This window comes from Zootoca vivipara, chromosome 4, assembly GCF_963506605.1.
Source record: "Zootoca vivipara chromosome 4, rZooViv1.1, whole genome shotgun sequence".
NCBI lineage: Eukaryota > Metazoa > Chordata > Lepidosauria > Squamata > Lacertidae > Zootoca > Zootoca vivipara.
In genome coordinates, this window is record NC_083279.1 from 95,587,488 (window position 1) to 95,600,683 (window position 13,196).

A 13,196-nucleotide genomic window follows, 5' to 3' on the forward strand; every position below is an offset into this window, starting at 1 on the left:
TAATGCATCTTCCAAGGTTCAGCCTCCCTCCTTGTCAGGACCTTTAGAACTTAGATCTCCAAATGCAGTGTTTTTTTTCTTGGGGGGGGGGAGACGCAGCGGTACGCATACCCCTAAACATTTTGTGAATCTTTGTACTTTTTTCCATTTACTGTATTTATTTTCCCTGATCTGAACTATAAAATGGTGGTTTTCTTTAGTCAAAATAGGAGTATCCCTAAAAAAAATTTGGGGGGTGGGGGAGCCCTGTCTGAGTGGAAGGCAGACAATTGTCATCCCTAAACACACAGGTAAAATACAGGTGTGCTTGGGAGCCATGCCATGCAAAGGCAGTCATTTCATGCACTCCACCTGCTGAGCGGTATTTTGAAGGAACCATTCAGGTCTGTGTTTGTCCTACAAAAGCACTGAATTTAGCTTTACAACAATGGAGGGAAAGCTATGATAAAATAAACAAGGAGGTCATGTTTGCTTGCACTAAGCCATAAAACTTGGCTTATGCAACGTGCCAATGCACACAGTTTGGGTATTCCCACTTTGCTCTAATCTCTGTGTGAGCAGGTAATGCTTTGCGCTCTCCTATCAAACCACAATTGCTACCAGTAGCCACCTGGGAGCAAGCTGCAGGCTCCCAGACTTTCCTTCCCTCCACAAATGCAAATTCTCCCATTCTGTCTCAGTGCTAACCACGGTGTAGCCACTTCTGCAATAAGGAGCACTATGAACTATGGTTAGCTTTAACCAGGATCCGCCAACCAGGGTTCAAGCTCCAGGTTAAGCCCCACCCCATCCCGTCTTAATGCTAACCATGGTGAAGTTCATGCCTGCAGGAAGGAGAACAGTAAACCATGGTTAGCTTTAACTAGCATTTGCCAACTAAGGTTCAACCCCCCAAGTTAAGCCCCACCCCATCCCGTCTTAATGCTAACCATGGTGAAGTTCATGCCTGCAGAAAGGAGAACAGTAAACCATGGTTAGCTTTAACCAGCATTTGCCAACTAAGGTTCAAACCCCAAGTTAAGCCTCACCCCATCCTGTCAATGCTAACCATGGTGAAGTTCATGCCTCCAGGAAGGAGAACAGTAAACTATGGATACTTTAACCAGGATCCACTAACCAGGGTTCAAACCCCAAGTTAAGCCCCACCCCATCCCGTCTTCATGCTAACCATGGTGAAGTTCATGCCTACAGGAAGGAGAACAGTAAACCATGGTTAGCTTTAACGAGGATTTGCCAACTAAGGTTCAAGCCCCAAGTTAAGCCCCACCCCATCCTGTCAAAGCTAACCATGGTGAAGTTCATGCCTGCAGGAAGGAGAACAGTAAACCATGGTTAGCTTTAACCAGGGTTCACCAACCAGGGTTCAAGCCCTGGACTCAGCCCCCTCCACCCAACACACAGCAATGACACACAGTCCCAGATCTTGCCCTCAGTGGCAAGAAAGAAACAAGCAACTACTCACTGGCTCTTTCGGCTCTTGCAAACTGCCCAGACACCAACCAAGACAGGGCGGTGACAGCCGCAAGGGCTCCTATGTGCAGAAAAGGCGCTGTTGCCTAGGAAAAAGAGAGCAGGGAACGGTGAAGTACGCAAATACGTTTCTATATATAGCCAATAAAAGCAGGAGGAAGAGTCAGGTAGGAATCAGAATGCGATTTAGCTGTGGTTCCTGCATTGCAAGGGGTTGGGCTAGATGACCCAAGGGGTCCCTTCCAGCTACATACAATGCAGTTGTATGTACAGGGTCCCTTGTTGCTCAACCACAGGAGTGTCACAAAAAGTCATCTAATTAGATCAGGCTCCCCTAACCAGCTGTTTTGGACTGCAACTCCCATTGGGAGGGGCTGGCGATGGGAATTGTAGTCCAAAACAGTTGGAGGGCCACCCACTTGGGGAAGCCTAAAATAGATCATTCAGGACTCCTGGGAATGGAGGAGATCTTCCTTCAAGAATCTGAAGCAGAAGGTATAGCAGAACCGGTTTCCACAAGAAGGTGAAAAACTACAAAGCAGATTTCAATAGAAACCTCTGAGCGGGTAACTACGGACCAGCCTGCCGCAGGAGGCGGTTGGTTATCAATCAGTGCAGGAATTTCAGAAGACGCTTGGAGGCTATTTGCCCGGGCTGCTGAAACTGCATCCTCTCAAGTCCCTTCTAACTTTGATTCGACATTTATTAAGGATCTGTTGCTCTGAGTCTGCTTTCGTCCAATCAGGCTGGGGTTCGTCTAGATGACCTATCGGGTTCCCTTCCAACTCTACGATTCTATGAGGCCATTTCACAGCTCAAGGACACGTCTCTGGCCAGGCCAAGGTACTGGAGCACAGAGCGGCACCAATGAAGGCCGTGGCCCAGGAAAATCCAGAGCAGCGCCGGATTGATGTACAGTGGTGCCTCGCTTAACGAATGCCCTGCTTAACGAAATTTCCGCTTAACGAAAGGATTTTTCGAGCGGAGCTTGCCTCGCTAGACGAATGCGTTTTATGAAAAATTCGTCTAGCGAATCGCGGTTTCCCATAGGAATGCATTGAAATTCAATTAATGTGTTCCTATGGGCAAAAAAAAAAAATTCAAAAAAAATTCAATGCATTCCTATGGGATTCGCTAGACGAATTTTTCGCTATAAGAAAAGACCCGTGGAACGAATTAATTTCGTCTAGCGAGGCACCACTGTATAAGCTAAACAAGCTATAGCTCAGGGCCCCACTCTCTTGGGGGCCCCAAAAAAATTAAAGGAAAGAGCAAACTGGATGTACATTTCCGAAATATAAGATAACAAACAAATAAAATAAAACCTACATACAGCAACAGTAATTTGTGTTGTGTGGGCTCCTATGATGTAAGTAATGGGCCCTGTCTGCTAGCCTGCTCCCTAAAATGTCACTGGTTTGCTCCTTTCTATATATAGGGTGCCTACATTCTGCATGGACTGGCTGCATGGCAACATGTGCAAATGGCTTGAGATACCTATTAGGTCCATAAATGACCATATAGCAGGGGTGGCCAACTCCCAAGAGACTGTGATCTACTCAGAGAGTTAAAAACTGGCAGTGATCTACCCCATTTTGGGGGGTTCAGGTCAAAGTTGTTGAGGTTTTTTGGGGGGAAGGAAGGCCTGTTTTTAAGGGGTTCAGGTCAAAGTTGCTGAGGGTTTTTTTTAGAGGAGCCAAAGCTGTTGAGCTTCTTTGGGGGGGAGCCAGTGATCTACCACAGACGTCCAGTGATCTACCGGTAGATCATGGTCTACCTGTTGGACGTGCCTGCCATATAGCATATATTCAACACACAAAAAACGGTGACCATTACCTTCAGTCGCTTAGGGCCTCATCAAACCTAAATCCGGCCCTGGTCCGGAGGGTTATTTAGGGAGGGGGGAAGAGCTGCCCCTGCCCTCTGCCATGACACTTACCTGCAAGGATATGGCGACCATACTCCACTCATCGTCCCATAGCTGGGCTATAGAGCACATGGTGACAAGGGTCGTGATCAAGGTGGTTATCAAGCCAATCTGCAACGCAAGAAAAGGCCAGAGGTTTCATCATATTTCCTTCCCTCTGGCGCTGCGAGGAAGCTCTAATCAAAGCTCACGCACTCTTTATCTCCCAGAAAGAAGTCGAGCCAGTGTGGAAGGCCAGCCCGCCCTCAACTTCACAAACACCTGCTTTGGAAATAAAACCGTCGCTTTAAACTAAACCGCATTCCAGGGGGTTGGGCTATATGACCCCTCAGGTCTCTTCCAACTCTACCCATCTATCGTTCTAACTAAGAAGCGAGCAGAGACACAGTCCTGTTTCAAGAGCGAGGACCACGTTGGAACCAGAAAGCCCTCCGTTTCGCTGGGTTTTTCTTTTCTGCAGGCAGAGGAAGGAAAACAGGCTGATGGGATGGTCTCGCCCCTCTCTTTTCTTTTCTTAAAAGGGGATTTAGATTAATCCCCGGAACTGACCGACGTAGAGGGGCTCAAAAGGAGCTTGAATGGCAAAGCACGAATAACACATTTCACTGTGACGGGCGTAAACTAATGAGTTTCACTTCGCCGTAGATTGCAATCGCTGGAAGGGCGCAGCGCGGCAAACATACAGGAGAATCTCTCTCCTGCTGCCCCCCCCCACCCCAATAACTCATAAGACTGAAAGGCAGCAGTAGCTGGGCTGTTCCTTTATAACCCAGGTTCCTATTGTGAAGCCAACGCGGTTTCATTCGGAGAGGCATGAATTAGAAGCAAAAAAGAATGAGCCAGACTTTTTTTGGGGGGGAGAGAGAGATAGAATCATAGAATAGAATCATAGAATCATAGAGTTGGAAGAGACCACAAGGGCCATCCAGTCCAACACCATCAAAGCATTCTTGACATATGCCTGTCAAGCCTCTGCTTAAAGACCTCCAAAGAAGGAGACTCCACCACACTCCTTGGCAGCAAATTCCACTGCCAAACAGCTCTTACTGTCAGGAAGTTCTTCCTAATGTTTAGGTGGAATCTTCTTTCTTGTAGTTTGAATCCATTGCTCCATGTCCACTTCTCTGGAGCAGCAGAAAACAATCTTTCTCCCTCCTCCATATGACATCCTTTCATATATTTGAACATGGCTATCATATCACCCCTTAACCTTCTCTTCTCCAGGCTAAACATACCCAGCTCCCTAAGCCGTTCCTCATAAGGCATCGTTTCCAGGCCTTTGACCATTTTGGTTGCCCTCTTCTGGACACGTTCCAGCTTGTCAGTATCCTTCTTGAACTGTGGTGCCCAGAACTGGACACAGTACTGCAGGTGAGGTCTGATCAGAGCAGAATACAGTGGTACTATTACTTCCCTTGATCTAGATGCTATACTCCTATTGATGCAGCCCAGAATTGCATTGGCTTTTTTAGCTGCTGCATCACACTGCTGACTCATGTCAAGTTTGTGGTCTACCAAGACTCCTAGATCCTTTTCACATGACAAAGTAAGACCGAATGCAGCAGAAGGCCTTGTAGGATTCAGATTTCTCCTGCGCAAGCCTGTGAAACTAACAGGATCTGTGCAAAAAAGTGACTGTGGGTTCTGCCCACCCAACTTTCAGAGCACTTTTAAGCCACGCAACCCTCACAGCTGTTCTAAGAAAAACTGTTCCCTTTCCCTTATGGGATATTCCGGAACCTGTATAGAGTCCTTAAGTGGGTTCCCTGTCGGTTGGAGAAAACAACAGAGGCCAACCAGGGTATATTGAGAAGCAAAGCGGCTAGTAAGCCTCATTTTTACTCAAGGAACTGTTGCAACAGGATCCCAAACTCACCACACGCAGGAGGGAGGAGAGAAACCAGAACCATGGGGAGCAAGCCCTTATATAGACTCTTGAAATTGCCCACCCTGTAGCCCAAGACCCCCCCCCAAAAAAACACATATCACAGAAGGAGGTGGTCTAGAGGTTGCCGACCCCTGATGTACATCAACAGGGCTCCCCCTACTGGTGGTTGACCCTTATGAGACTACCTGCATGACAAGCAGGTGTCAGATATACAGTGGTACCCCACAAGACGAACACCTCGCGCAACGAAAAAAATGCAAAACGAAAGCTTTTTGCGGTTTTTGGGACGACTCACAAAACGAAGCCGTCTATGGCCGTGCTTCGCAAGATGAAGCAGCCTCGCGAGGGGAAGGGAAGCCGCCGCTTACCTTTAGGACTCCGCCGGTGCCGTCCACAGCCACCGCTTCTGCCTCCTGCGGCGGCGTGGCGCTCATGGCGGCCTCCGCGGCTCCGGCAAGAGCAGCAGCGGGGCTCGCCAGGCGGCCCTTGGCGGGAACAGCGGCAGCGCCTGAAGGAGCGGAGGCTGCGGCGGGAGGAGACCCCGCGGCTTCGGCCTTGCTTTCTCCCATCTCTGTAAATGGCTTCTGGACACCTTCCAGACCCCTGGCCCTCCTCCTGCTTCCCCCTCCGCAGAGCCTTAAAGACTTCCGGCCGTGGCAGGTGAGTCGGCGCCTTCTTCTTTTTTGTGCTTCTTTTTCCCCCATAGGAACGCATTAATTAAATTTCAATGTATTCCTATGGGAAACCGCGCTTCGCAAGACGAAATTATCGCAACACGAAACGACTCGTAGAACGAATTAGTTTCGTCTTGCGAGGTACCACTGTAGTCGGTTCAGTTCCAGTGCCTAAGCCAATACCGTTCACATCTGTAGCCAATAAAGTTGTGGCCTTATTTATCCCATTAACCCAAAATATTGGTGTCCTTGTGCTTCATTATCTAGAGATGTGACGGGCTTGGGACCTTGCCATGCAATTGAAGAACTGCCTGTTTTCCCTTCTACTGGTTCCTGCTTCCACTCATTTTTCTCTGACCGCTTAACGTACTTAGGGAACACTGGAGAATTGGGCTGCAAAAGCCAATTCCCCCCCCCCCACAGCACTGTATATCAAAAGGTGCCTTACCTTGTGAATCCAGTGAAGGTTCATTTGCTGTCCTACTGCTATGTGACATAGTGCTAAAATCTGAAAGGGCAACCAAGTTTCAAAGGAGAGAAAGAGAGAGAGAAAACTGATTAGGAACACAGGGAACTTTCTTCCACCAAGTCAAGGCAATTGGTCAGTCTTGCCCAGAGGTTCTCAAAAAGTTGTTTATAAAAGTTTGTTATCTTGATTTCTTATTGAACGTTTACAGATAAATTGTAAACAGATAAAAAAAAACACTGGCAGGATTACTGTAACAACCTGCAGTTTCATAAGAGCATATATTTAAAGAAGATACATAAATGAGCAAATTAAGTTAATTGGGATATGCAGAAGATATTAAAAATAAACTGAAGGAACCGCAGAAAGAGGGGGAAGGAAGTCAAGGTTTATAAATGTCAAAACGATTGTAAAATTGGTGAAATGTATAAATTTGAAAAGTATGAATAAAAATTGAAAAAAGCAAGAAAACCTACCAATAATGCTGTGATGTATGTGAAACCAGCTGCCGTTGAAACAAGGATTGGAATGGACCAATCACTCCAATATCCCATTCTATTATATAAAAACCTGAAGGATCAAAAGAGAGAACGAGAGGAGGGTCAGAGGCAGGCACGATGGAGATCACTGATGCTCTGTAAAGTATCACATTGTTGTGGCAGCAGGAGGGTGGCAAGCATGGCGGGAAGACTCCAGGGCAAACAATACAGGTGGCGACTATTTTGTGAGCGTCATCCCCATTTCATCTTCACAACAACCCTGTGGGGTAGGTCCAGGGCCAGATTTAGGTTTGATGAGGCCCCAAGTTACTGGAGGTAATGGGGCCCCTTTATATGTCCAGCTGTCCTTTGTCAACAACAAATTGTCGCTGTTTTTTGTGTTGAATATATGCTGTATGGTAATTTATGGACATCATAGACATTTGCACATGTTGCCATGCAGCCAGTCCATGCAGAATGGAGGCACCCTATATATAGAAAGGAGCAAACCAGTGATATTTGAGGGAGCAGGCTAGCAGGCGGGGCCCATGACTTACACAACACAAAACACTGTTGCTGTATGTAGGTTTTAATTTATTTGTTTTTTATCTCTTATGTTTTAGAAATGTATATCCAGGTGTTTTTTCCTTTACATTTTGGGGGGGAGGCCAAGAGAGTGGGGCCCTAAGCTATAGCTTGTTTAGCTTGTATGTAAATCCGGCACTGGGTAGACGAGGGAGCTAAGAGATGCTCACTGGCGCAAGGTTAGCTTCATGGCTGAGTGGGGATTCGAACCCTGCTCTCCCAGGTCCTAGTCAGACACTCTAAACCACGGGTGTCATACACAAGGCCCGGGGGCCAAATCCGGCCCTCCAGACCTCGTCATGTGGCCCGCCGAGCGCCCCAGCCAGCGGGACCCAGCAGCGGGACCTTGCTGCTGAAGCGCCGCGCTGACAAACAGCTAGGGCCGGGGGGGGGTTAGAAAGGCAGCCAGAGCAGCGCTGCGTGGAGCGCCCCGAGCCACAGCAGGAGAAGGAGGAGGCAGCGCCGCACGGAGAGTCCCGAGCCTCTGCGACGCAGCAGTGCTCTGTAGCACTTTGAATCCTCCTCCTCCTGCCACGGCTCGGCGCCTGGAAACGGCTGCTGCTGCTGCTGCTGCTGAAGCACAGTTAAAGCACCCAGCAGCGCCGCGTGGAGGACGAGGAGGATTCAAAGTGCTACAGAGCACTGCTGCGTCCCAGAGGCTCGGGACTCTCCGCACGGCGCTGCCGGGCACCGACCCGGCAAGCCTCCGCCTCCTCTTGCCTCACCTCCTCCTCCTCCTGCCGCGGCTCAGCCTCATGAACGTGAGCTCAGCAGCGGCTCAGCCTCACAAATGTGCAACTCTGAGGCTTTACGCACTTCTCCTAAAACGGACACCCGCTGCCTCACGCTGCACGGGAAATGCTTTTTGCCCCTGGGTCCCTTCGCGCTCTTTTCTGGCGCTGAATCAAGGCGACCCCCCTTCCCTTTCTTAGGTTTGATGAGGCCCCAAGTTACTGGAGGTAATGGGGCCCCTTTATATGTCCAGCTGTCCTTTGTCAACAACAAATTGTCGCTGTTTTTTGTGTTGAATATATGCTGTATGGTAATTTATGGACATCATAGACATTTGCACATGTTGCCATGCAGCCAGTCCATGCAGAATGGAGGCACCCTATATATAGAAAGGAGCAAACCAGTGATATTTGAGGGAGCAGGCTAGCAGGCGGGGCCCATGACTTACACAACACAAAACACTGTTGCTGTATGTAGGTTTTAATTTATTTGTTTTTTATCTCTTATGTTTTAGAAATGTATATCCAGGTGTTTTTTCCTTTACATTTTGGGGGGGAGGCCAAGAGAGTGGGGCCCTAAGCTATAGCTTGTTTAGCTTGTATGTAAATCCGGCACTGGGTAGACGAGGGAGCTAAGAGATGCTCACTGGCGCAAGGTTAGCTTCATGGCTGAGTGGGGATTCGAACCCTGCTCTCCCAGGTCCTAGTCAGACACTCTAAACCACGGGTGTCATACACAAGGCCCGGGGGCCAAATCCGGCCCTCCAGACCTCGTCATGTGGCCCGCCGAGCGCCCCAGCCAGCGGGACCCAGCAGCGGGACCTTGCTGCTGAAGCGCCGCGCTGACAAACAGCTAGGGCCGGGGGGGGGGTTAGAAAGGCAGCCAGAGCAGCGCTGCGTGGAGCGCCCCGAGCCACAGCAGGAGAAGGAGGAGGCAGCGCCGCACGGAGAGTCCCGAGCCTCTGCGACGCAGCAGTGCTCTGTAGCACTTTGAATCCTCCTCCTCCTGCCACGGCTCGGCGCCTGGAAACGGCTGCTGCTGCTGCTGCTGCTGAAGCACAGTTAAAGCACCCAGCAGCGCCGCGTGGAGGACGAGGAGGATTCAAAGTGCTACAGAGCACTGCTGCGTCCCAGAGGCTCGGGACTCTCCGCACGGCGCTGCCGGGCACCGACCCGGCAAGCCTCCGCCTCCTCTTGCCTCACCTCCTCCTCCTCCTGCCGCGGCTCAGCCTCATGAACGTGAGCTCAGCAGCGGCTCAGCCTCACAAATGTGCAACTCTGAGGCTTTACGCACTTCTCCTAAAACGGACACCCGCTGCCTCACGCTGCACGGGAAATGCTTTTTGCCCCTGGGTCCCTTCGCGCTCTTTTCTGGCGCTGAATCAAGGCGACCCCCCTTCCCTTTCTTAGGTTTGATGAGGCCCCAAGTTACTGGAGGTAATGGGGCCCCTTTATATGTCCAGCTGTCCTTTGTCAACAACAAATTGTCGCTGTTTTTTGTGTTGAATATATGCTGTATGGTAATTTATGGACATCATAGACATTTGCACATGTTGCCATGCAGCCAGTCCATGCAGAATGGAGGCACCCTATATATAGAAAGGAGCAAACCAGTGATATTTGAGGGAGCAGGCTAGCAGGCGGGGCCCATGACTTACACAACACAAAACACTGTTGCTGTATGTAGGTTTTAATTTATTTGTTTTTTATCTCTTATGTTTTAGAAATGTATATCCAGGTGTTTTTTCCTTTACATTTTGGGGGGGAGGCCAAGAGAGTGGGGCCCTAAGCTATAGCTTGTTTAGCTTGTATGTAAATCCGGCACTGGGTAGACGAGGGAGCTAAGAGATGCTCACTGGCGCAAGGTTAGCTTCATGGCTGAGTGGGGATTCGAACCCTGCTCTCCCAGGTCCTAGTCAGACACTCTAAACCACGGGTGTCATACACAAGGCCCGGGGGCCAAATCCGGCCCTCCAGACCTCGTCATGTGGCCCGCCGAGCGCCCCAGCCAGCGGGACCCAGCAGCGGGACCTTGCTGCTGAAGCGCCGCGCTGACAAACAGCTAGGGCCGGGGGGGGTTAGAAAGGCAGCCAGAGCAGCGCTGCGTGGAGCGCCCCGAGCCACAGCAGGAGAAGGAGGAGGCAGCGCCGCACGGAGAGTCCCGAGCCTCTGCGACGCAGCAGTGCTCTGTAGCACTTTGAATCCTCCTCCTCCTGCCACGGCTCGGCGCCTGGAAACGGCTGCTGCTGCTGCTGCTGCTGAAGCACAGTTAAAGCACCCAGCAGCGCCGCGTGGAGGACGAGGAGGATTCAAAGTGCTACAGAGCACTGCTGCGTCCCAGAGGCTCGGGACTCTCCGCACGGCGCTGCCGGGCACCGACCCGGCAAGCCTCCGCCTCCTCTTGCCTCACCTCCTCCTCCTCCTGCCGCGGCTCAGCCTCATGAACGTGAGCTCAGCAGCGGCTCAGCCTCACAAATGTGCAACTCTGAGGCTTTACGCACTTCTCCTAAAACGGACACCCGCTGCCTCACGCTGCACGGGAAATGCTTTTTGCCCCTGGGTCCCTTCGCGCTCTTTTCTGGCGCTGAATCAAGGCGACCCCCCTTCCCTTTCTTTCTTTCCCTCTCCTTCCTTCCTTCTTTATCTCTGTCTTCTCTCCCTCTTTCTTTTTCTTTCCTTCTTTATTCCTTCTTTCCTACTCTTCTTTCTCTCACCTCTTTCCTTCCTCTCTCCCTCCTGCTCCCTCTTTTCTTTCTTTCTTTCTTTCTTTCTTTCTTTCTTTCTTTCTTTCTTTCTTCCTTCCTTCCTTCCTTCCTTCCTTCCGTCCTTCCCATCTTTCTTCCTCTCCCTCATTATTCTTTCTTTCCCTCTACTTCCTTCCTTCTTTCTCCCTTTCCGTCTTCTCTCCCTCTTTCTTTTTCTTTCCTTCTTTATTCCCTTCCTTATTTCCTACTCTTCTTTCTCTCCCCTCTTTCCTTCCTTCCTCTCTCCCTCCCACTCCCTCTTTTCTTCCTCCCTCCCTCCCTCCCTCCCCTCCCTCTCCCTCTCCTCAGAAACATAGGATGCTGCTTCATACTTCTGGCCCTTAAACCCTGGAATCAGGAGAGCAGCTTCAGTGAGTCAACCTCAGCCAGTCCCTTTGGTGAAGGGTGGTGGCTCACTGGCAGAACATCTGTCCTGCATGCAGAAGGACCCCAGCATCTCCAGGTACTAGTAGCTCTGCAAAGGTCCTGCATGAAACCCTAGCGAGCCTCCACCACCCAGTGCAGTTACCAAAAATCATTTTTCAATAAATTGTACAATAATTGTACATTTGAATATCTACTTGCCATTATTCTGACTATGTTTCTGCTTTCAGAGCTAGTTATTACTTACATTATTACAAAAAACAGTAATAATTGAATGCAGTAACAATAATTTATGATAATAAAGAGTGGACACATAGTCCTACAGATACAACCGGCCCTTTGAGGGTGACCAAACTGCTGATGCGGCCCCCAATGAATTTGAGTTTGACACCCCTGCTCTAAACCATTTCGTCACACTGGCTCTCATATCATAAAGTTGCTGTGTTCTATGCTGTAAAATACGAAGCACTGCTCAGAGTTCTTCCTTGCTGTTTTCCATCGTATTCCTTATCAATAAGAAATTCAGTGCGGCGCAAGGCAATTTTTATTCTGAAAGTGTGGCCCAGAGAAAAAAACTTTGAGAACCACACTGATCTGACAGTGACACCCCCAAGAGCTGTCCCCATAAATCGCTGCCAAATGTCAAAATTTGCATTTAAATAGAGATACACTTCCGAAGAAAGCTCGCTAAACCCAAAGTTAATTAAAGCGAGAGGGGAGACTTCAGTGAGCTTCTGTGCAAGGATCAAATTGAACCACTGAAGAGCAAGTCGGGGAAAGTTAATTCAGGCACCAGAAGTCGAGTGGAAGGAACAGAGAGAGAAGGAGACATTGCTGTGCCATGATGAGGCCAATGAACTCCTGGCGAACAGCCAGTGTCAGAGAATGACTTGGCCAGTAGGACACAGCGGCAGAGGAAAGGCGATGAGGTCACAACAGAGAGTCACAACACACACTGATGAGGTCATGGGCTCCACGAGGACGGCATCACTTCTGAACTCAAGACACTCTTTTTTTAAGCATGCCAAGTTCAGTTTATGCAATATGCGAATTTGCAGCATGTTCTTGCCCTGCTGTCCTTTGGCAGGAAACCCCCCCCCCAAAAAAGTAGAATACTTCTGGTGGTGAAAGATGTCAAGGGGGCCTGGCTCAAACCTCTACTCACCCAAGAACCCACCATGCAGCAGACCGCCCATTTGCAATATGCAGGGAGTAGTAGTGAAGCAACGAAACTGCTAGCACGTCTGGAAAGCTAAGCAGGGTCCGGTATGGTTTCAAACTGAATGGGAGACTTTATAGTGTTGAGATTCCGGCATTCTGCATATTAATAGTCAACGGGAAAGAGAAGCGGCCCCTTAAAGAGGAGCACGGGACATTTTCAGTTTCTCCAGGCCTGCTTTGTGGCAGGGCTAAAATATTTGGGGGGAGGGAGGCAAAGGGATCTCAGCCCCCCCAAGAGTTGGCTCTCATGATGCCCACAAGGTCCATAGCGACTCCTGAATGACTTAGCACTCACAATGTTGTGCACCGACGATGTCCTCATTGGCCCTGGCAGACCCAGAAAGCCATCTTGGACTAAGGTAAAGGGTAAAGGGACCCCTGACCATTAGGTCCAGTCGTGACCGACTCTGGGGTTGCGCACTCATCTCGCATTGTTGGCCGAGGGAGCCGGCGTATAGCTTCCAGGTCATGTGGCCAGCATGACAAAGCCGCTTCTGGCAAACCAGAGCAGCACATGGAAACGCCGTTTACCTTCCCGCTGTAGCGGTTCCTATTTATCTACTTGCATTTTGACGTGCTTTCGAACTGCTAGGTTGGCAGGAGCTGGGACCAAGCAACGGGAGCTCA

At 49.8% G+C, this 13,196-nt stretch overlaps 1 protein-coding gene across 3 annotated transcripts in view; it reads right to left on the bottom strand.

Moving 5' to 3' along the window:
* Nucleotides 1-13,196, bottom strand: part of GDPD5 (glycerophosphodiester phosphodiesterase domain containing 5) — a 176,488-nt gene that overhangs the window by 39,565 nt on the left and 123,727 nt on the right. For all 3 annotated transcript variants that reach the window (XM_060273933.1, XM_060273932.1, XM_060273931.1), the window contains 4 exons: nucleotides 6,902-6,995; nucleotides 6,408-6,467; nucleotides 3,410-3,508; nucleotides 1,463-1,556 (listed from right to left, as the gene is read on the bottom strand). In XM_060273933.1, the coding sequence (XP_060129916.1) occupies nucleotides 1,463-1,556; nucleotides 3,410-3,508; nucleotides 6,408-6,467; nucleotides 6,902-6,979 (331 nt within the window). In that variant the 5' untranslated portion in view covers nucleotides 6,980-6,995. The remainder of the gene's footprint in view (nucleotides 1-1,462; nucleotides 1,557-3,409; nucleotides 3,509-6,407; nucleotides 6,468-6,901; nucleotides 6,996-13,196) is intronic.